This window comes from Tamandua tetradactyla, chromosome 18 (assembly GCF_023851605.1).
Source record: "Tamandua tetradactyla isolate mTamTet1 chromosome 18, mTamTet1.pri, whole genome shotgun sequence".
Classification (NCBI taxonomy): domain Eukaryota; kingdom Metazoa; phylum Chordata; class Mammalia; order Pilosa; family Myrmecophagidae; genus Tamandua; species Tamandua tetradactyla.
Genome location: NC_135344.1, coordinates 22596364 through 22621239, shown reverse-complemented (window position 1 = coordinate 22621239; position 24876 = coordinate 22596364). Strand labels below are relative to the sequence as shown.

The following is a 24876-nucleotide window of genomic DNA, read 5'->3' as shown; positions in this document are numbered from 1 at the left end:
GGCTTAGCAATGTGTACAATGTATCCAGTTAGTTTACTGAGCACATTATAAGAGGTAAATACTGCAGTCACTGTGCTCAGTGGTGGTTTTGCAAGCATGATAAGCCATTTATAAAGATTAAGTATTACCTTGCTAGTTACTAATTTCCTAGCTTTATTTCTCAGGGTAATGTCATCCATATCCCCCTCCATCCCTCTGCCCCTCCCCTCCCCCACACTCACAGATAACGTGTATAAACATTAAAAGACAAAGGTCTTGAACAGGACCCAAACAAGTTTCCATCCTTGCCACATCCCTGTCTCCAGAGGACTGCCTTTGCCCAACGTGCTCCTGACTCCCAGGCCCCATCTCATCTTCCCTTCCCTGAAGAGCAAGAGATTTCTGACCAGCAGATTCTTGTTCTCTGAAAGTTCCAACTTTGAATAAATAAATGACCCTGCCTGTGACAATTGCACGGGAGACTGCACCCTGCAGACGAGAGGACACATCAGAGTTGAGGAGGGGAGATTTGGGGACAAAGGGATATCACCCCACAGGGCGCGTGTGCAGGCCTGGGAGCTCATAGGTTTGAAAGCAGCTTTCAAACCCAGGCCTCCATGAGGTTCTTCCTCCCAGAGGTCTGACAGGAGGAGAGCCCACAACCTCGTGGAGCGCCCCGTCCCCCCAGTCACGAAGGGTAGGAAACCATCAGCCTCCACGAGCTTCTGCACGCACTTCCGAGGGGGATGCGGGGCATGGAAGTCAGGGAGGTGCAGTGAGGAGAACCCGAGCCAGTGTCTGGTAGCTGTGGATGGAGGCCCACCTTCAAGCCCACATCCAGGTTGTGGGGCCAACAGCAAGTTCACTGGCCAAGCCAAGATTCCGGCTCCTCAGGTGAAGCGGTTACTGGGTACAACACACCAGGCACAGGTGCAGCAGGGGACAGGCATTCAAAACGTGGCAACCAGTGTCATTTTTATCACTGTTATGTCGGCTTGAATGTCTATTTGGTTACTACAACAAAGTCAAATTAATAATGACTAAAGTAAGATAGGTATTTCTGGGTGCCCGAGTTGCCATCAGAAATGCCACACAGTAGGTTGGCTCAAACTTGGGGAATTAATTAGCTCATGGCTTCACAGGCTACCAGTACAACATTAGGATAACTGCAGGACTTGTTTTCTCCCCGTGGCACTCTGGGGCTATGGGCAGATCCTCGGGGACGTCTCACCACCGCCAAGTCTCACCTCCGCCTTCCCTCACCCGGAAACGTAGTCTCCTTTCTCGCGTCTGCTCTTCCGGATTCCGGCTCCTTACGAGGCCTGCAGAGATCTGGATCTGACCCACCCTCACCCAGCCGGGCCGCACCTCAGCTGAAAACACCACCTCAAGAAGTCCATCGACCAGGGGCACAGACCCACGGGAACTCAGACTAGACCAGGACCAACCTGCGTGTGAACGGCCCAGGCTGCCGAGCCCACTGCTGCTTCCATATTCAGCCTGTGCTTTCTTTGCGATTCCAGTGACTGGGAAGTGAAAGGTGCATTCCTTTCTAAGGGCACGATCCCGAAGTACTGTTTTTTTTTTTTATTAAATAAAAAAAAATTAACAACAAACAAACAATAAGATATCATTCCATTCTACATATATAATCAGTAATTCTTAATATCACATAGTTGCATATTCATCATTTCTTAGAACATTTGCATTGATTTAGAAAAAGAAATAAAAAGACAACAGAAAAAGAAATAAAACGATAATAGAGAAAAAAAAGTTATACATACCATGCCCTTTACCCCTTGCTTTCATTTACCACTAGCATTTCAAACTAAATTTATTTTAATGTTTGTTCCTCCTATTATTTATTTTTATTCCATATGTTCTACTCTTTTGTTGATATGGAAGATAAAAGGAGCATCAGACACAAGGTTTTCATAATCACAGAGTCACATTGTGAAAGCTATATCATTGTTCAATCATCATCAAGAAACATGGCTACTGGAACACAGCTCTACATTTTCAGGCAGTTCCCTCCAGCCTCTCCACTACATCTTGAACAACAAGGTGATATCTACTTAATGCGTAAGAATAACCTCCAGGATAACCTCTCGACTCTGTTTGGAATCTCTTAGCCATTGACACTTAGTCTCATTTCACTCTTCCCCCTTTTGGTCGAGAAGGTTCTCTCAATCCCTTGATGTTAATTCTCAGCTCATTCTAGGGTTTTTCTCAGTCCCCTGATGCTGAGTCTCAGCTCATTCCAGGATCTCTGTCCCAAGTTGCCAGGAAGGTCCACACCCCTGGGAGTCATGTCCCACGCAGAGAGGGGGAGGGTGGCGAGACTGCTTGTCATGTTGGCTTGAGGGAGAGGCCACATCTGAGCAACAAAAGAGGCTCTCTTGGGGGTGACTCTTAGGTCTAAATTTTAAGTAGACTTGATCTATCCTTTGTGGGGTTAAGTTTCATATGAACAAACCCCAAGACTGGGGGGGCTCAGCCTGTAGCTTTGGTTGTCCACACTGCTTGTGAGAATATCAAGAATTCGACTCCAAAGTACAGTTTTAATGATGATGATGATGATCACAGTATTGATTTTTACCCCACAACTAGAAATAAAGAAATGGACACATTATAGGGATGACTTTCACTCCATCTATAAATGGTAATGAATACTTTTTCTCTTCAAAGGGGGCAGGCAATAAGAACCCAAGGAAATCAACAAATTTTTGAAGGGAGGAGGTGTGCGGAGGGACAGAAAGGATGATTCTGAGGGAAGTGGAAGATGCTCTCAGCCTTGTTTGTAATTTTCCTTAAGACTAGCCTTGTCTGTAATTTTCCTTAAGACTAGCCTCACAGCGACGTGCCTGTGTGCAGCCCTGGCTCCACACTATAGCACAGCCTAACCACCCCTATGGGGATGCTGCCCTGATGCAGATGTGCCAGTTTCTTCCTCGGTAAAGCATCTATGTACTACCAACCACCCCGCCACCCCATAATCTTCCCAGCACCCTGCTGTGTAAGACATTTCAGAAACTCATCAAAATAAATCTAAACCTAAGACCAGTATTCAAGGCTACTTCACAATTTGCCCTTGAGCAGTGATCTGCTGAGGGCAGTTGCATAAGATATGTTAATGATTATATCAGAGGAAAATTCTTTTTTAAATATGGCTAAGTTTGGGGGAAGCAAGCTGTAGCTATTGTCAGCCACTAGGGAAAGCAGTTCAAGTACACTGCAATCAAAAATAGCTATTGGGAAGGAGGGGGTCCTTGAGGAGGGAAGCAGTAGAATGTGGGTCACACGAGTAGCATTTCCTGACACTGGCTGCCATGGAAAGAACACAGTGGAGTAGGAAGAGGGAAGGTAGGGAGGGCAAGGACTCTGAACGGATGTGTTAAGTGAGGGATGAGCTGATACAAACCTGAATGTGAGTGGTGAGGGGAAGAGGTGATTATGTGCTGCCTTAAGTAGAAGAAAGGATGATGGGAAGATAGAAAGGGACTGATACTCCAATACAGAAGTTTTAATGATCAAGGGAAATGTTGGCCTCACTGGCAAGAGTGAGATAGTTGGAAGGGTGCTGGTCTGGGGATAACACAGAGATGAATGCACTCAAGCAAGAGAAGAGCTAAGCTTGTACAACATTCAAAAGGATGGGAAGGAGAAAATGTAGCATGATGGCCTTTTGTCATGGACATGAGGACAGTCTTTATTCACACAGGATTGTAGGTGGATGAATGTGGGTATAACAGGGCTAGAACGTGAAGCCAAGAACTCTAAACTGCTGTATATACAAAATTAAAAGATATAGTTAAAAAAAAAAGTGGCTGGAGTAGCTGCTTGAAGAATCAGAGTAACCCAATGAGACTAGAAGTCAGGCGAGAGAAAACAGGTGGCAAGTGAATAAAGATTATGTTTCAGAGGGTGATACTTACAGACCTCTAGTGAAGAAAACCATGGTAGCTCGTCTGCAATAATGGATGCCAAAAATCCCCTCCCCCAAATCCCTGTGTGGAGGCCACTCCTCCTGCCACAAGGGTCACCCTTTCCTGAAATGGGGCTGGCCCTGTGACTTGATTTTTGATCAACAGAATGCAGTGAAGTGACTGACCCGTGCCAGCACTTGCTTCAGCAGCCTACGCCTCAACAGCTTCCCCCTCTGCTTGCTTCCACCCCTGTGTTCCTGGAACATCTGCAGGGCCACACAGAGAAGCTGAGTCTAAACTACTCAATGATGAGGGTGCATGTGCTAGAGGTCACTGGGGAAACTGAGGCACCTCAGCTGGCAAGAGCCCATCTTAGATTCCCCAGCCCAAGCTAAGCTACCCAAGCCACTACCACAAGGAAAGAACCAAATCACACCTGCTGAGCCCTGCCCAAACTGCAAACCCACAGATGGTGAGCCAGAAAATACCTACTGTTTAAAGCCACTAAGTTTTAGGGTGTTCCGTTACGCAGCAATAACTGATACAGGAACAAAACTCTACTGAAAATGAGTAAAGAATGAACAGTCAAATTAATTGGAAACACGACACCACTGCAACTGTACCACTTTTAAGCTGTGTGACTTTGAGCAAGTTACTGAAACCTAAGGCTAAATTAACTATAAAATGAGGATAAAAATAACTTGCTCCTCATAAGATGGTTGAGAGGGTTAAAGAAAATAATATACGTTGCTTAACACATAGAAAGCATTCAATGCATATTACTTACAATTATTACTAAAAACAAAGTCAATAAGAATATTTCTGAATGCAACCAAAATTGATATAATTTGTTACATGCTTATTTGGCACCATCCAGAAACATTTTACAAGCACAATCTCTTCTGCTGTTACATAATGCTTGCATTTCTAAAAAGTCTTGTGAAATCAACAACTATGTCATAAAAATAACTGTTCCTATAGGGAAAAAGGATTTACGATCTATAAAGTTTCAGATTTACAATGAAAGTTATTTTTCTGCAAGAATTTTAATAAATAACAATAGCTTGTAGCTATAAAACCTAAACCTCTCTGACCAAATCCAGCATTTAATTACATCCAGGTTTTGCTCAAAAGCAGAGGCCTTTCTCTATCATCACCATGACTACCATTTACACTTTCTTACACCTCATCTTTACCACCCATGGTTTCTTTGCAAAAACTCATGATGGAAGTAGGATGGTTAGTAAAACATACAAAATAAAAATAGTGAGATGGATCGTAAGAAAGAATGCTGAAGGAAAGAACCCAAGGCCAACTAAAACAACCAGCTGCCCAAACCAAGTGTCACCAACAACTTTTGTTCCTATAAGTGGCTCTAGTTCCGGTGACAAAAGCCTTATCACCAACAGCGACAGCCGTGATGCACCCTGAGCACTCTAATCTATTACAACATCTCCAATTGGTGGTATGAGAGCCGATTCTGCAGGAGAAACATCTGAATTGTATCCCAACCATGGTGCTGAACTAAGTCTTTTAATTCTGCTTATCTTCTATGATGACAATCAGTAGGTTAAACGACCGCTGCACGTTGAGCTATATATGGGAAACACCAAGGAAGAGTCACAAAAACCTACAGCAATTTTGCCTGCCCCCCCCCCCCCCCACAGGATTACAGAACTATTAAAGGTTTCTCCTCCTCGGAGTTCAGGTTTGTTCTGAGCAGACTTACTCGGAGGTGGCTGCTTAGAATGTTAAGAAATTTAATTTTTCTATGGAGCTAAGGAAAATTACCTCAGTCTCTCAACTCCATTCTCTTTAAGACCCCAGTGACACAAAAGAATGACTGAGTGAAACATTCAGAAGAAACCTGTGCAGCAGATAGCAGAGAAAGTTGAGACCATCATTAAAATACAAAGATAAAGAACGTTCGGCCATTCTCAAAGTATACTGTCCAGGAGTCTTAAAACCTTTAAGCTAGGAGATGCTGCTAGAGGAAATATACACCAGACCTAGGTATAGGATAAAAAGAAATGGGTGAATTTGCAAAGGAACGAAACTGGAAGTCTGTGTTCAACAGCTGGAAATAAGAAGAGTAGCAGTACAATGGTGAAAGTTAGCTGTATTTGGTTAGGACAGAGAGGAAGTTCTGATTAACGAAAGCTAAAGCCAGCATCTCTCCCACCCCACCCAGGTAGGGTAGCCTCTCGAAGCAGGAGGTGGCACAGATGACAGGGGCAGCTTCATCTAACATACAACAGATATAACCTGGACCTGTCATACGGGCCCCATAAGTTAGCTTTAACCAAATTGTACTTGGCATGCAAGGAGCAGTCTATGCTTGAAGGTCATTATAGCAACTGTTCCTACGAAACTTACCACGTCGGTTACTGGGACACTCTCCATCACGTTATATACTGCTCTCTTTACAACAACCCCGGGTGAAGTTTCTGTTTGGTCTGAACATAAAGAACAGTTGTAGCTCTCCTGGGTGCTGCTCTGTTTTTACCACATGGTCTTGTGTAACTATCTTTTCTCACTGGCTGCTAGAAAACTCAGAGCCAAACGGCCCACCCATAGCAAAGCATACGTGTATGTCTTTATGGCGTGCATTTGTAGCCTCAGTCCTGGCTCCATTTCTTAAGTCTCTAACCTAATTTATCTTTTTTTGCCTCTTAATTTATGCTATCTTCATGTGTTTTATGTAACCTCCCTCACATAACTGGAAAAAGCTCAAGTATAAATTTAAAACCACAAATAATAAACATGGCTCAAAAGGACACTCTCGCTACACGATAATCATATGTATCACTGCCGCTTTAACAAGCACGTGTTCTGCACATATAAATGGCCCGGGCACTGGGCTAGATACAGGGGTTACAAAAATAAGACAAACACGGCCCCTGGGGGTGAGGAAGTGGGGGGCAGAGCAGACACACAAAGTAAGCTGCAAATTTTTAAAGGCTATAAAGAACTAAAACCATGACCTAAAAAGACGAATCTTAGGGTGAAGATGGGTAACAGCTCACTGTGGAGGTAACACTGAAACCAAATCCTCAAGGATTAGGGGCTAAGAATAGGATTTAAAAAGAACAAGTGGGGGGAGACCTTTTTTCCAGGTAGAGGGAACAAAATGGGTAACTGCTCAAAGCAGGAGAACGTCCTCTGCCACCTAAAGAAAAGAGACCAGTGCACCTGGAAGGCTGAGGAGGGATTGCCCAGGATGAGGATGGAGAGATTGGTGAAAGCGCAGCTCACTCGGGGGCCCCCAAACCTGGGCAAGAAGTGCAGACTTTGTTTTAAGGGCACCAAGAAGCAGGAAGGATTTTAAGCCTGGGCCTGACATAACCTGGCTTCAGGCTGAGGCTAACCCTCTCTGCCACAGGGGGAGCAGATTGTAAGGAGGTAAGACTGGACGTAAAGAGGTCCAGGCCAGAAAATACGACAGACTGGTCCAGGAGGGTGGCAGATCAGAGAAAGCTAAAATGCAGATATATTAGATGAAAGATTTCATGTGGAAAGTATATGAAATAGACAAATCGAAAATTAGGCGTAGGTTTCTGCCTAGAGCAACTAACGGTATTAGTGCCACTTACTAAGTTACAGAAACCTAGCAGTGGGGCAACTGCATGAAGCAGGATCTGTTTGGAGAGGAAGAATAAGGTCAACATCTCTACATGGACATGTCGTTTTTGAAATGTCTTGAAGACATCCAAGTGAGGATCAATTAGGCAACTAGAGATGCACGCGGCTAAAACTCAAACGCACCTCCCACACTCTCTCTCTCCTAGGAAATTAGTAGACCGTACGTTCCACCCAAAATGAAAAAGTAAATGAAGAAAGGGACAAGTGTGGGATCCAGGACACACGGAAGCCAACACCACAAGGAGACAGAGATTCCCAGATGACAATGAAGGGAGATGCCAAGGCCACAGCTGCTGTGGGCTTCATGAAAAACCAGTTCAGGTTAGAGACCCCAACACTTGGGGAGGAGCTTCCTCCAGAAGGACAAAATGACGGAATACTTCGTTACGTCTGAATATACACTGGAAGAACTTATATAAGTGGGGTAAGTCAGGTATTGGGTTCAGGATTTTTATATATATATATATATATATATATGTACATAAATATATACTAATTTAAGCTGATTGTTAACTATAGGGAAGAAATAGCATACAGAACAAACGAGAAATAACCGTGGTATATTGCACGGTTTATATATCAATGGAATATGGTTTATATATCAATGGAATATCATGTCATAATATAAATACTGAACACTGTTCTATCCAAAATTGTAATATAACTATACCGGAAAGTATGCTTTGGGGAGCTAAGTGTGTATAAGGTATCTGAAGACAGCTGAAGTCTCTTCTCCCATAGAAGTTGAAATACAATGCCAAAAACTGAAGAAAAAATTAAAGGAGAAATATAAGCAAGTGACTAATAAGGAGGTAACTTTAAAAGTCAGCTAATAAAGTTGGAAAGTAGTGGCCATGGCTGGGTAGGAACAAAGAGCAGAATACAAGGCCGCTGTTTTTCTCACCAGCTCAAAGACTTGACTCCAAATTTTGTGCATCTGTAATTTCAATCATACTGCAAACCTAAATTTTAAAAAGTTAACTAAAAGCACACAGTAAGTTATGATTGATTTTTACTCTAAACATAAGCATCTAAAGCATATAAGAATAGGTGTCAGGATTTTAAAAAGACAATACTATAATAGATAATTTTTGCTTTAGAATATTTGTCATGCTTTTGTTTATGTGTGACACTAATGCTGTAATTGAGTGTTAATGAATCTTTTGTTGTTGTTTGCAAAGATTTTCTTTTATTGAACTATATAATGGAAGTAAATTTAAAAAAATAAAATAACTATTAGTATACATAAAAGGAAAAAAAAAAGCTCAACTATTTATTGCACAGTGTGCCAGATTGAAATTGTTGTAACCCCAGAAAACCCATGTTCTTTAATCCTAGCTCAATTTTGCTTGGTGGGACTTTCTTTTATATTTTTATTGACAAATCTTCACACACATACAGTTCATATGTGATGTACAATCAATAGCTCATAATATCATCACATGGTTGTGCGTCATTTTTAGGACATCTGCATCACTCCAGAAAAAGAAAAAGAAAAAAACTCACACATCCCATACCCCTTTACCCCTCCCTCTCATTGCCCACTAGTATTTCAATCTGCCCAATTTAAAACGAATTTAATTTTGCTACAAGAGAAGCAGTAAAAAGAAAGGTCTGTTCATCTGGGTTTAAAAGGACCCTTAAAAATATCAGTAAAATGTTAGCTTTCCTTTCAAAACGACGTCTGCATTTGCTAAGATTACACCACATTCACACTATAACATTACCTTCGGGTCAAACATATGGAACGATCTTTGAGGTAAAATAAAATCATACTTAAGTACTTTTGAAACACAAACAACTAACAATCCTTGAGCGACTGATGGAAAAACTACCCTACAGAGAGTTCTGCTCCATTTAAACAGAGCTCCAATGTGGCATCCTGAGGTACAGTGCAGGATTTCCATCCTAGAAGCTAGTTCAGAATCAGGCACACCTGTTAAAATCTAAGATCACTCAGTGGTGAGAAAAGAAGAACCACTCATTCGTGACTTAATGCATGAGAAATTACTCCACAATACGGACCTTTGCTGTATTTGGAAAAGTAAATGTTTAAAAATAATATTCATAGTTATTTTTTAGGTGTGATAGTGACATTACGGTAGTGCCTAGAAATGTCAAGTTTCTTAGAGATGAATACTGAAATGCAGAGTGGGGAAATGATGTCATGTCTGGGGTTTGCTTTTAAAGATGCTTTAGCAAAGGCAAAAAGGGATAGATGAAGCAAATGTAGCAAAAATCTAGATAACTATGGAATCTGGGTGATGAGCATATGGGAACTCATAGTCTCCTTTAACATATTTGAAATTTTCATATATACCTTTCGTGGGAAGATACAGTCAGCTTTTCTTCACCTTCAAAAAAATAAACACGCACATTATTTTCTTTATGATGACTCAAGTAATAAACAATGAAAAGCAAAGGCTGAAGTGGAGATTTCCTTTCCTCCATCAAATTAAAACCCCAACCTAGCTGAAACACTTTTAAAAGAGGTACAGGTTAAGGCACAGATAAGGAAGTTTAAAATATCAAGAAAAGAGTATTAACAGTGGGGAAATGAAAAAAACCAAGCGTCAAACTAATGAGTAGCCCATTGATTTAACATGAAACTCAAGTAGGATACCTTTTTGTTAAAGGAAGACTGCTTAAATGCGGAAAAGGATGTTAAAAACTGATAGTTACCTGGGTAATTCAAGAGAAGTCTCTCCCTTTTATGTGGGTACCTTGGCTGGGGAAAGGATAAAAAAAAGAGCTGTTGGTCTCAATCATGTAGTTAATGGCCTGGTTTCACTGTTTCTCTTAGTGTATCTAAACAGCGCCAATTTTGGGAAGCAAAATATTGATAGTGGTGAGGAGGCTACAGTGGGCAAATCAGCACATGAGGTCTTTCCAAGATCCCTCAAGGAACTGCTGGGCAAAGAAGCTTCTTCGGTCTATAACATACATAAATTCAGAATGATATACATGTTGGAATCTAAATTTTTTTATATAAAATATTAGTTACTATAAGACATTAACCCTGGTATGCTATAAGAGATGAGAGATGTGAAATAATTTCTATGAGAAGAAAAATCCTTTTCCTCTGTTGTCACTTTTGCAGCATGACGATTTTTAAATGTCTCCTTCAAACCTTCTTCCTCTATTAGCTTTATTAAATAAAGCTAATAAAGCTTCCTTTATTCCTAAATTAGCTTTAATTTCATCTTTCCAGAACGTGGGAAGTTAGCATAAGACTACAGCTTTTCCCCGCTAAGTGGGGAAACAAACTTCACCGTCCACCCCGGATTTGGTAGGACAGCACATCTGGAAAGAAATAGGAAAAGCCAGCGATGGGAGAGACAAGGGTCAATAAAACTTTTACAGAGTAAAACGATGGACTCTCTGCTTATACAACACATGCCTGTGGCAAAGAAAGGAGGCTGTTTTCAAAACATGTCTATGTGAATTAAAAACATTATTTTTTTTCCCTCTTTAATAACTGGGATAGGAAAAGCTATCAGAGGCATTTAAGAGATTCAGCAGAAGCTCCTAAATGGCTATTACCTAGTTTTCCCCCCGATGATAAAGGACGAGAACTCCCCAGGTCCCACAGTATCTTCACAGTAGAGATGCTTGCCCTCGGGTCAAGCAAATTCGCTGGACCGTAAAGCCAAGCTCCTTCCTTTATTCTGCTTGCAGGGAGCAGTCACAGGCAGACTGTGAGATGTGGACAGACTCATCATCAAGCGGCCCCCCATGCCACGACTGGGGTTCAGGGGGCCCGAGGGCTCCTGGCTGACCGCAGGGCCACATTCCCAGTGGGCAGGAGGGTAGGCTGGAGGCCACGTCCCAGGGCCACGGGCTGTGTCCTTACACTCGAGTACCCTCTTCTCAATCATTTTGGCAAAACTTGATATTTGAAATTCATCAAATTTAAAACCTAAATCCTCCAAAACATCAGAGAGGGGGCCCTTACCAACTGTTAATTGCCTTATAAAGATCTCCCCAGGGAACAGATGAATTAGATGCATTCATGCAATGAGAACCATGCCATAAAAGGAACATGGTATATTAATCAGTGTCCCACATAACGATGGGGAAGCATTCCTCACCTATTCTTAAGTGCGAAGCAATTCCAGAACAAACCCGTGTCTATAAATAAGTCTATCTGTTAGGAAATACATAGAACGATCAGGAAAAATACATGCTAGTCCCTTAACAGGTATTACCATGTAGGGGGCAGATCATGGGGGGGGGGGGGCACAGCTCTGAGTCATATGTTGCTGTGATATGAAAAATACAATGAGCAAATAAGGTTCATTAAGGCAGTTACCAGACGGTCATCATAAAGAAGGTAAAGTTTTGGAAAGGAAGATTTCCAATTAAGATTTCTTCTTTCTTGCAGGAACTGCAAACCAAAGCAGAGATTTATGTTTTTGCCTTTCTTAATGTCAAAAACCCCTTAATCTTTCTTTTTTGGGAAACTCCATTGTTATAGCCGAGTAGGTCATCTGGGATGGTAGCAAAATATTTCCCTAGAAGGAAAAGGTGCTTTCCCCCTTGCCATTAAGGAAATTTCTTTGGGAGCCAAGGATTCTCAATCGTAGAGTCCTAAGAAGCACATATGAAACCCTCCTCCATCCAGGACAGAGAGTTAAGGACAGTCCTGGCACCCAAGGGCTTCGCAAAATGAAAACAGATATTGCAAAGACACGAGAGCGGAGACCGAACGCACTCAGACAATCCGATATTACGTGAAGCCATATGCGCGCAAGGGGACAGGCCGAGGCCTCAAACCTCTCTCACCCGGGGATCGCAGGGCGGCGCCCAGGCCACCAACGCTTCCAGGCCACCTGTCCACAGCCAGCAGCAAGCTTATGTCCCCCACGTGGGTGATCATTTCCACCTGCATCGTGACCTAAACACGTGCATCCCAGCCTTGAGGATCTCTGGACAAAAACTTGGAGCAAACAGTGGTGAAGACAGAGATGCTAAGGAAATTGTCAGGAGTCTGCTCAGATCCTTTCGTGCGTTCACTGAGAAATATACATATCTACTCCGAGTATGTCCTCTATACCAGGAGGCCACACTCACATGGTCCGACTCTGAAACTGCATTACGAAAAGCCTAGAGGTGACTTGTGAACCACCTCATGTCCTGTTAAGCCTCAAACTCAAAGGCTCTTGGTAGGGGCCTCAGAAACACCTCTACATCTGAAATACGACTGTACTGCCTTTATTTCTTTATGTATAAAAGTCCCCATTTTTATGACTTGGCACACATGCCATTATAAAAAAATATATGTAATTATGTGTGGGTAAACATGCATTGTATGTAGACCTATATTTGGGGATGGCCTGGTTAAGGACATACAGTAAATACAGGGCTCAGATTATAACTATGCGGTCAAGCCACAGGGTTTCGGGTTGCAGAAGGTTCACGTGGACCTACGAGAAGTTTGTGTTACTGGTGGCTGAGAAGCTCTTTCAGTTATGGTGGGAGGAGGGACGGGAGCGCCAAAGAGACGCTCTGCCAGCCCATAAGTGTCCTACCACCCTACGGAGAGAAAACAGAATGTGTTTTTGTTTGATGCTTGCAAGGAAAGAAAAACACAGCTTGACCCTAAAAAGCCTTCATTTATAATATGCTGAGCCATGTTTATATCTGGGGAGAAGGTTCAGTGTAGCCACAAATCAGAAATATTTATGAAAAAATGCATCAAAGTTCATCAAGTAGCCCCAGATACCACGCTGAGAGCAAGCAACACAGAGTGAAAAGTGGTGGCATTTGCACCACGGGCTCTTGAACGATAAGTTTAAGATGATCAGAGATAGCTCATAAGGCCTTCTTGACTCACCTCAGCTCACTACTTCTCCCCTGACACCAGGAAGGAGAGGTCAGAAGAATAGGAACTGGTCAGCAAGGGCTGGGAGACTACAGGCATGCTGCTGGGCCCCTGAGACCAGCCTTAGCTGTAGGGTCCCTGTTGAGAGACCTGGACTCAACGGCAAGAATAAAAGGCACTGGGAGGACACAGGCGTGATCGGCCACAAGAACAAACCATAGAGGCCATCAACCCAGCCTCTGGCAAAGACTTAGGCTGCTCACCCCTTCAGCTTTAGCACTAGGCAATGGTTGAAAACCAACCTTGGCATGCACTGGATTCGCATAAGGAGCTTTCAGAACTCCTTGTGTCTGGCACCCACTTGCAGAGTTTCTCATGTAACTGGTTTGATGTATGGCCTGGGCACTAGGATTTCTTAAAAGCTCCTTGGGCAATTCCACCGCGCAGCCTGGATTGAGAATCAGTGTCCCAGGGCCTCACAGGACGTACATAACAGCCATGTGAGAGGGGCCCGGAGTTATGCAATGGCAATGGGGGCAGCGCTTCTCAATTTAATATGTGCAGGAAACAGCTACAGAACTCGGTAAAAATGCAGATTCGCATTCGTTAGGTGTGGGGTGTGGCCTGAGCTCCTGCATTTCCCACAGTAAATGGTCAGAACACAATGTTGCCTTCAGCATCCCGCACCATCCTGGAGAGCGAGTTGTTGCAGAGGTGAAAGTTACAAAATAGCATGACATGCCATTTTAGATAAAATTTAATGCTTTTTCTCAAGTAGTGCTGAAAGTCCTTCTGCTTGGATGGTCTGGATAACCATGATGGACAGTGGGCCCACGGAGGTTAGAGTGTGTGCTAGGTCATGTCCCAGGCCCCTTTATTAAATGACACCAGTATGAGCTGTTTTTTTAGGGGTGAATAGGCAGAGGGAGGTGGACAGTTGGTTCTTGTGTCTGCTTTTGTCCAAATTAGGTGTTGACCAGTCATTCCTAGCGTAATTGCTGTCCCTATTTCCAGCAGCCCTCCTTCTTCTTCCAGATCCCTCTTTTTAATTTGCAGCTGGCAGGAAAGCAAGAGAACCTCGGTGGTCAAGGAGAACACAGGCTCCGAGTCGGGCTGCCTGGCTCCCAACCTTCGCATGTACCCGGCCCCCTAAGGGAGAAAGGACTAGACCAGCGTCTGACAGCAAACACCCGAAGGCAGGGCATGGCCAAGAAAAGCACATGACCTTGGGATTATCTTTTTTTCTGTAATCTCAGTTTTGGCTATTCAAAGCTTTTCTTTTCCTCCTTGTTTCTCTTTTGTGTTTCAGATAACAATTGTTGCTAGATGCAGTGACCTCCACATAACATACTGGATAAAGTTTCTCTCCCCACATCTGTGTAACTAAGCCAGAACAACAAGAATGAGGCTCCAGAAAACAAATGCAAGTTAACATTCAGATCAATTTTTACAGAATTAAAAATCCTTCAACTAAGCTTTCTCAGAGACAGCCCAGTGTATACTGCATTCTAGGTTTCTCTAACCATGCAGATTCTGCCAGAACTAAATTCCAGCAAGTTTTGTTTTTTTCCTTTCTTTTTAATGACCTTGTCTCCAAAGGGGGTTGGGATCACTCTCACAACCTTCAATTAGTTTAACAGTCTTTGGGGTCTTGATGAGTTTTCCTAAGAAAACAATCTCTGCTCTGCTGGGCAACTTTCACCACAAAAACCATGAGCCATTTCTCTGTAGAAAACCCCCCAAATGAAGCTTGGATATATTACCAAGAGCAATTGCAAATGAAGGCAAAGGAAGGTAAGAGGGGGGATGGGGGAGGGGGCACGGCCTGGCTCCGTGATGGCTTTTCGAGGCCTCTGATGTCCAAATTGTGGCAGACACAGGCAGAAGGTTTTAGAAAGTGATGTTTTTAAGTCTCCCAGACTTTGTATGTTTAGTCAGCCTTGATTCTAACTTCAGTTAAGGCTGAATAAGTCAAAATGGCTGTTACCAGGGTCAGAAGCTCCTACATAACTACTAGAATCCTTTCTCTTTGTACCTAACTTCATCTCCATAGGCACCTCTCCATCCTTTACAAATCTTTATACTACACTTTTCCTCTCTGCCGTGCTCACAGCATTCCTTTGCCTTCCTAATATGTCAAATAGTGAATTCCAATTTTCTTCTCTTCTTCCCCCAAATACCATCGTCAGATAGTGCTTCTCACTCCTCAAAATATCTCTTTTAAATAGTTCTTTCTTCTCCATCACTTCTCCCCATACTCCTTGTCAGAAGTCATCACGACATAGGAGTCTGTGAGTTTTTAACGACTGGCATTGTCAAAAGGCAACTCAAAATCAAAGGTCAAAAGTTTAGTTACTCATATATCGTGCAGGGTGCAATGGTGTAGGGAGTTGTGCAGTTATTTCAGGAGGGAACGATTCTCCAGAAGATTTCAGACACATTTATAACAATTGCTCCATAATGGATTAGGAGAACCAAGAAACATCGGAGGGGCAGGCCTTCTTGTAAGACTCCACTGAGGGCCACTGGCCCATGCTGAGGGACAGGGACATTTGTCACAGTCCTGATGCTTCCAACTCCCAGGACCCACAGTAAGAGAATGTGCCTCCTCTTTGTAATACTTTCACATTCTGATCATTCTTGGAAGAAACTTCTGACACATGCGAAATTTTTGCTCATCTCTACACATATAACAAGACACAACCCCCATGCTTTGGCTGCCACCATCCACAGGCTTTGACATCCCTGCTCGGAACTGTGAGGTTTCTCTTACTAAAAGGATGTACTTGAGCCAAAGAAAGTTCTGAGATCTTAGCCCCCCAAATGTGACATTAATCAGATGTCTGCCAAAAATAACTATCTTAAAAACATCCCAAAGGAATTATCTTTGGCTCAAAACACCTTTACTGGAAGAGAAGTTGAATTAAAATTCATGAGAGCAGAGACTTTTTTTAATGTTTTGCCTGTTTTATTCACAGGTGTATTCTAAGTACCTACAACTGTACCTGACGCAGCAGAGACTCAAATGTCCTCCCGAGCGGATGAATGAAAACTGCCGATGAAACGTGAACGTTAGTAAATAACTTCATGGAAAAGGAAGGTCCTAGATTGGCAGAAGAGGAGCTGCAGATCTGACAGCCGTTTTCTTTCTTATCCCCAAAGTAAAGGGAATAAACTAGAAGAGAAGGCAAATCTTTGTTCTTCAGACCCTCAGTCGTGCCCCAAATTCAGGCTCGAACTCACAGAGGCAGTCCGGGTCCTGCCAAACAGGAGGGTGGGAGGTTTGGGGAAGCTGAACCACACTGCCATGGAAACCAGTGATTGAAATGCAATCTTTCTCCTGAGAAAATAGATCATCTAGAGCACCTTTGTTTTTTCCAGGTACGCGCACCCCAGCTTCAATTAGGAGAGGCGACGCAAAGCCAACCGCAGGAAGTCAGGCAGCACGGACTTTGGGAACATTAGAAGTAGAAACTGAATCTGGTCCCAAAGAGCGCACCAGTGAAAGCGCCACCTTTGACGGCGAGCTCCATTCTTTGTTGTTTCCAATCACTTTGTACTGTTTCTCTGAAAATGGCTGAAAAGTGATATGGAACCTTGCCTTGACCAACACTCCACCCTCCCTCCCTCCTCCCACACCTATTCTTTACTAAGAGATGAAAGGGTGTGGGAGGGACACAACTGGGAGTCCCTGCTTCAGGGCCTGTGTCTGCAACTTGCAACTTGCGTGGCCAGGAATGCACATGTCCTCTCCAGGTGTTATTTACAGTAACAAGCAAGTTACTTACAATAACAATGCAAGTTCATGGAGTGCTGGTGTCGCCAGAACCAGCATCTGCCACCCATTAGCAATTAGAGTTGAGCAAGTTCAGCTGGGAACAATGGCAGCAGCACAAAGAGGTACAGTTAGTCTAGCTCATCTCTGGCTTCTTAAAAAGCCTCCCTGGCCCTGAGCTAGGCGAGGAAGCACACCTGGACAGCAGCAGGGGTTCTGGAAGGCCTAACAGATTTAAGTTAAGTCTCATTACTATATACTTCCAACTTTAATATATTTATTCACTCAGCCAATCAACAGGTACACATGGTACCCGCACTCTGAACAGGCACAGGGCTAGCCTCTTGAGGACACGGGGTCGTGAATGAGGGACAGGTGGCTCATGCCCTGGCAGGCTGGCAGTCCAGCACTGGAGGCGGCCTGGCACAGGGGAACAGGAGGCTACTGTCAGCAGGTGTGCTATTTATGCACTTCTGCACAAAACCATCTCCGCCTGTCCCCTGCCCCGTTCTTTACAACATCCATAAGCCAGGTCGTTGCTGAAATACAACTGCTTTCTGGAAGGGGGCCTGCACACCCTGAACAAGCCAACAGTTATGCATGGAGCTGCCCTCAGGTTCTTCAGCTATGTGGAAGCAGCAAAAAGGAGAGAGACCAGGGCTGAGCTTAATAGTCTTATCTCTGCCAATAAGACCCTTTGTGATCCAGCCTGCCTGGTTCTCTATAAAATGGTGCTATGCCTTCTGGCTGCTCTGAGGGGCTGGAGCCAGGCGGCTATGGGTAGTCAGGCAGATGGCAGAACCCAGAGACACACGCTCTGTAATTTTCCAAAGGCTCGAGATTACCAGGCCACCCTAAATTTGGAAAATCACCTAGAAACTGGTGTGTGAGCAGTATACAAACATGCTAGCTGTTTACGGATTTGGTCTGAATTTGCTGTGTCAAAAATAAGCGCTGTAAAGTTCACCAATCTTATACACTCAATTCAACAAATGTCCACTGAGCACCTGCTGCATGGGCTCAACAGGCCTGACTCGGGATGCGGTGAGAAGGAAGTGCCAGGCACTTTCCAAAGTGCTTTTAATCCTCGCAGCAACCCTGTAACTTAGGTTCTGCTATCCTCATCTACAAGCGAGAAAGAACACCGAGATGAAAATATTGTCCAGCGTCACCAAACTAAGTAACTGAGCTGGGATCCTAACCGGGACGAAGTGCTTATGTTAACGTATGTTCTTGACAAATCAAAGCATTCTTCAGGAAACCTGACCCAGCAGAACAGCACATTCTAGTCTTCCCCCAAGTGTATCCTTAAGTAGAGCTCAGTGCTTTCATTTGGTACTGGGGCCGCTCTAATGAAATGACCTTCTTGCTCTTCAAACTCCAAACAAACACGTTGTGCTGGTTTAAAGCTATTATGAACCCCCAAAGAAACGTGCCCTTTAATCCTCACTCAATATTGCTGGGTGGAATCTTTTTTATTATTTCCATGGAGATGTGACCCACCCAATTGTGGGTGATAACTTTTGATTAGATGTTTCCATGGAAATGTGTCTCCACCCATTCAAGGTGGGGTTGCTTACTGGAGCCCTTTAAGAGGAAACCATTTTGGAAAAAGCTTTAGAGCCGACAAAGCCAAAAGAGAGGACAGAGCCCCACCCCACACCCCCCATAAGCTGGTGAAGAGAAAGCTAGCAGATCCTGCCATGTGCCTTTCCAGCTGAGAGAGAAAATCCCTGAACATCATCGGCCTTCTTGAACCAAGGTATCTTTCCCTGGATGCCTTAGATTGTATGTTTTTATGGCCTTGCTTTAATTTGGACATTTTCACAGCCTTAGAACTATAAACTTGCAACTTAATAAATTCCCTTGTAAAAGCCATTCCTTTTCTGGTATATCACATTCCAGCAGCTTGCAAACTAGAACACACATCTACAGAAATGTCACATTAACTTCTACAATCTCACAGGATTTGGTGATATCTCAAAGAAAAGGGGGGTTGCTACATACCCATGGCATACTTTCCCGTGGGAATATGAGCCATCACAAGCAAGAGCAGCAATACACCTAATAAGACGCCACCAACCAGCAAGAGCCCGGCTGAGGGGCAGTGATACCTCATTATCTTACCTAGAGGTCCATGAACCACCAGAACTGAAAACATACCTTATGCAACTCAGAAAGACACTTGCTAACAAACCAAATTGAAGAACCACCAAGAATGAGGAGGTCTTCTTTCTGCCATAAGCCAGGCCTAACTGCTTCTAATTTCTTCCCCAGTACTGACAGCATGGTACAAGTTACACGGCTTTGGACACAATCATATACCATGGGTTATATATTGCCAGTTTCAGTGGCCTCGGTCCAAAATTAAGTCTGTAACCTCTCAAGAACAGCAGCTGCATCTTATTCTTCTACACAAACATTTTCTAGGACTATTAAGTTCATAATAGATGTTCAATAATCCTTAATTAATGGATCAAAAAGTTAATTAGATTTATCAGACGAACCTCACCCCCCCAAAACTGATGTTTTCTACACCTACCAGGCATATTCCTTGATCCTTATTTAATAAAAAAAGTCTTTAACATGTTATTTTATTAGTATATAACCCAACCAAGGAAAGGTAAAGTAAATGTGAAACTTTGCTCAAAATACAGGGTTTGGGAAAGAAGGGGGAAAAAGTCAGTTTGTGGGGAAAAACTCTAAAAGCCACAAAAGGGGTAATGCTTGCTAACCTCAAATGCTTAGCTTGGTGGTAATAAATTCAAAGTTCAAATAAATCACACACCAACTCTGATATCTTAACTAATGGTAAAAGAATATGCCTTATGTCAGATTACAATGCTGAGCAAATGTGCGCTTCAGAAATTCTCCAAGCTGTCACTGGCATTCATTCGACAAGAGCCTACTAAACTTTGGATACTTAGCACAATAAAGACATAGATCCTGTGGTTAAGATGAAATGCTAGGAAGGAAAGCCAAATGTGTATGAAACAATTTTTCACATAGTATAATTTATAGTCATTTGTTTAAAGCAGAACTTAAGCACACTGATCACTCAGAAAGACCACTGTGGAGGGTGGGGGAAGGTGCTGACATTTTCTATGAAACTATCGTTTGAATTTATAGTCAGCTGAATGTAGTTGTCTTCCTTAAGCACGTCCCAGAATCTGGAAAATTCAGCCCTCTCTGTAGGTACCTCTGGGATAATGAAAGGGCCCAGGCTTTGAAGTCAGAAAAAGTGGGTCTAAATCTTGGCTCTCACACTTATTAGTTTTGTGACCCTGGGCAAATTACTTGAATCCCTCTGAGATTTGGCTCCCTCCTCTGTAAAACTGGGAATACAAATGCTATTAAAGCACACGAAGCACATAGAACTGTAGTAAATACTTAGGTCACCAAGCTGTCATGATTGTTTTGTAGATAATATAAAAAGCCAACCATGGGAAGGTGTTACTTAGGTAAAATCAAGTAAAACACTTGCAAAAGGGTGGAAGGCAGGGAGGCCCAGGTCAAAGGATGTTCTAAGTCCATCTTTTCTTCTCCTAATCACTAAGGTCTCAGATGGCACGCCAGTTTATTACTCATATCTACCATGTTCATTTTAGCGTTAAACTCATCTTCATTCTCAGTGTTTCTAAAAACAATGCTAGAAGCAGTTTCCAGGCTGCTTCTACTTTTGCTGGAAGACTGTGTCCCAAGACACACCTGGTAAGGGAGAGAGGCTATACCCAGCCAGCTAGCATTCCCCATACAACAGCACTGCCTTCTTTAATTACAACTTAAATAAGGGTCACCCAAGGGTTGGACAATCCACTTTCCTAGAGGCTGGGTCTTCATCTAGTTTCAGGTTCGTTAGCAGAACTATTCACTCATCTACAGAAACCTCCACGGTCCTTTGAGGACCTGTCCAAATTGCCCTGTATCGCGTCCAGTGTTTCAGGACACTGGTTGCTATGGCTGTGCTTCAAGCTTTTAATGCGCATCTTGTAAAGATGTGGGTGCTGATTCAGGAGGTCTGGGAAGGACCCCGAGTGTCCAACAAGCTCCCAGGTGACGTCTGTGCTGGCCTCCAGACCAGACTTTGAATAGCAACTGTCTACAGGTCAGGGCAGTCAGAACTCACAAACCAAGGAGCACCATTAATTTCTCCACGCCTGGGATTCAAAACCAAACCAAGGGCAGCAACCGCCAACTGACTGTCTTTGAGCCAAATGATTGTCTTTGAGATGAATAAGTAATGGAAAAAAGCATAAAACCAGTGGAGTACCCAGAGAACTCTAAACTTCCATGAAAGAAGTGACTCAGCTCTAAAAAGACCAAAACGCATTTAATATTCACAAGGACCATTACCACCTCCTCAGGTTGAAAACATCTCCTCACGTTCCTTTCATTCCCCAAAATAAAATCTTGACTCTTCTCCTTGATATAAAATATCCTTTTTATTAGATTTTATAGATCATTTCTCTGGAAGCTATAAAGGAAAACATCAAGATGCTGCTGTTGTCCCTTGCTGAGACTCTCCATGTAAAAGAAACACCACACTGCTTTGAAAAATCTGGAAAAGATGACAGTAACAGCATAACAAATGCAATCAGTTTAGAATAATCAGACACCAGTGGTTTCTGGAAGTCTGACATGCATTCTGTAACTGTCACCGATTTGGAATCTGACCTTCAGGGATTGGACAAATGAGCAAAACATATCAGGGGCACTTTCCATGTTAAGTGAAGAGACTTGACACTGTGTGATAGGAAAACAATGCGTAAGCAACACTGTTGTCGTGTGGATGGAACACAGGGCTGGAACCAGGCACGCAAGCCTGCCTCCAGCACCACCGGGTCATTTAAAAACAGCTGGGTGACCTCGGTTACCCAGTTAACCTCCTAATGTCTTTACCTGCCAATTAAATATAACCCCACCTCTTCTAACACATTGTGTTCAATGCTTATCCCTCACGCGCCCAAAGAAGGCAGCACTTCCCAACCCCAAGCAGTGACTCCTGATTCACCCAAGTCATCCTATTCACCACTGACAGATTTAAAAATATAGGTACAAACTGTGACAGACGGTGCCCTTGTACCACTAAGCTAACAAGCCCTGGAACTATTTACATCTGAACCTTTGGGTATGTGAAATAATGTCTCTTGCAGCTGAAGGCATCATGATGGATTCATCTGCCACAACATTCCAAACAGTAAAACTCACTTTCCTTTCAAGTTCACTTCTGCAGACTGCTGTGTTACTTGTACTACACAATATTTATGCAAGCACCCCAGGCAGATTGTAAGATTCTCAGAGACAGCATTTGGTTGTGCAGTATGATCTCAGCAGCCTGCACAGTACCTTAAGCAGCAGACACTTGTAAATATTTATGGACACACGCCTCTTCCATCCCATGAAAGCACTGCAACAGAAGCCAGGAATTCAATGGTTTAAAAAAAAAAAAAAAAAAGTCAATCGCCCCTCACCTCCAAAAGTACTGAACAGATTCTCTGTTTTCTGTTGTGCATGAAAACCACACAAGGAGCAGTTTTAAAACTGCAGTTTCCCCAGCCCCACCCTGGCTCATTTTTAACAGGCACCCAAGTGACTCTGATGGAGCTGATCTAAGGACCACATTTTAAGAAAGATTGTTCCTCTTCTCCTTGTGGCTCAACAATTGTGACGTTCTTTGTTTCACCCAACACAACCACATTACCCACAATCCTCCCATCCCTTGGCCCACAGAGGCCGTGACAGCGACACACTCTGTCCCAGCAAGAGAAGGTCAGAAGAACAGCCCAGTGCCAAATATTTCCTTGTTGTTGACTTTGTATTTTCAAAACAAGACGCAAATTCAAGCATCCTCGCTATGCCCCACTGTTTACATTCACAATCCAATCCACTTTCCTTCACAAGCCTTCAGCCTCTTCCCTTCTCTTCCCTCCTTCCTTCCGACCTCCACCACAGCAGCCCTCCAGGGAAGGGTAAACATTCTCAGGGTACACACTAAAAGCTGCAAACGCTGTGACCCAAGCCCACCCCACCCCCCACCCCCCAAACACACAAAGGCTTGCACCCAGCACCTCCCAGCACGACATGTCCCCTGGTCCCTGAGCCCATCTCCAAACCGGTTCACCAGGGCGCCGCCTTCCCCTCCGCCGGGGCGCGCGCCGCCGCCGGCTCCGCAGAGCCCCGGAGCCTCACCTGAAGCACGTGGTGAGCTCGCCCGAAGGCTTCAGGCACGGGTATTTGGTCGTCGCTACTTTCTTTTCGGAGCAAATTTCTCTACAAAAAAAAAAAAAAAGGTGGAGAGTACACTCCGTTTATTCTTGGGGAGCTGAAGGCAGCGTGCGCGCTGGGGAATCCCTTGCGCACCAGGACTTCGGGATCTGCGCCTCCGCGCCCAAAAGCGGCGCGGGTCCCCTGCAGGCGGGGAGAGCCGCCCAGACCGAGACGCTGAGAGCGAGGAGAAAGGAAGAGCTGCAGAAGCGGGGCACCGGAGGGCAGCAGGAACGCGGGGTACCACGGAGCCCGCGCCCGCAAACGGGGGGAGCCCAGGCTGAGAGCGCGGAGGGGGTGACCCTAGAGCACAGTTACACGTTGGCCAGGACAGGCGACCACAGCCCGCGCCGGTGCCTAGAGGAGCGGGGGCGTGCGGGTCGCTGCGGCCGGAGCCAGGAGGAACCTCCCGCGCCCTGGGCGCGCACCAACCTGGGGCTCGCCCTCCGCTGCGGCTGGCAGCTCTTACCTGTCGCCGTCCTCGGGCTCCTCTCGGTAGGACCACGTGTGTCCCAGCGCCAGGAGCAGCAGCAGCGGACCCAGGCTCTTGCCCAGCCGCCCCCTCGCCGCTCCTCTCCGGCTCGGAGGAGGCGGCGGCACCATCAGGGAAGCTCCCGACCTCTTCCCGGCGCTCGAGTTCTCTCCCCACCCTGCGCCCGGCTCCTCCGCTGCAGCCACCACCGCCGCCGCCGCCTGCCCTCTCCCCGGCAGGGGGCGCCCGAGGGCAGGGGTGTTTGCGCCACCTGCGCGAGGCTCAGGCTTTCGAGGGGCTTTGCGGGTTTAGGGAGCAGGCTAGGAGGTGGGGTGCTGGGTTCAAATTCCAGAGAGTGCCTGCGGGTGCCGGGCCGGCGCGGAGGGTCCCGAGGTCCAGATCGCTTGGCTCGGGATGTTCCCGCCGAATTGACAAACTTCCTTGACTCAGCTTTGGGCTGCGCCTTCCCCTCTTCCCTCTTCCTCCGCTGGGAGGCAAGAGCAGGGTGAGAAAAGCAGGCGGTGGTTTGCATTTTGCACCAGGGTCGGAGGACCAGGACGAGGAGGAGGAGCCGGTTCTCACTCCGGGAAAGGGGAGGGGGAGGAGAGGGGTTAATAAGCGTCCTTCCTGTTGTCACTTGATTTCTAATGACGGGGTCAGGCCCATGTTTACCTCACCTCTCTCGAGGACCTTACATTGTGTCTTTCCACTATCCCAGTTTTTCTTTTCACTTAGTGGAATAAGGGAGGAAGGAAGAGTTGAAAGTTCGAGCGAACCTCCTAAACTGCTTCTGCAACCTGAAAAAAAAAAAGCGCTGTTAGCGCTTAGTCTGTCTTCATTAAAATGCTTGGAAGACTGTCCCCAGTCAATTCGTTTCCTAATAAACCGTGCCGCTACTTTCTTCCTAACTCGAGATCCAGACACGTAACGAGCTCTCATCGGGTCTTTCTCCGGATTTTAAATGCTCTCTGCAGCGCGCAACTTTAATGCTGTT

At 44.7% G+C, this 24876-nt stretch overlaps 1 protein-coding gene across 2 annotated transcripts in view; it reads right to left on the bottom strand.

Annotated features, from left to right (window-relative positions):
• CCBE1 (collagen and calcium binding EGF domains 1) overlaps positions 1-24459 on the bottom strand; it is a 264285-nt gene extending 239826 nt beyond the window's left edge. The window contains exons 1-2 of one of the 2 annotated variants that reach the window (XM_077135326.1): positions 23880-24459; positions 23336-23416 (exon numbers count right to left, since the gene is read on the bottom strand). In XM_077135326.1, coding sequence (XP_076991441.1) covers positions 23336-23416; positions 23880-24013 — 215 coding nt within the window. In that variant the 5' untranslated portion in view covers positions 24014-24459. The remainder of the gene's footprint in view (positions 1-23335; positions 23417-23879) is intronic. The other variant, XM_077135327.1, reaches the window with a different exon arrangement.
• Between the last annotated feature and the right edge of the window lie 417 nt (positions 24460-24876).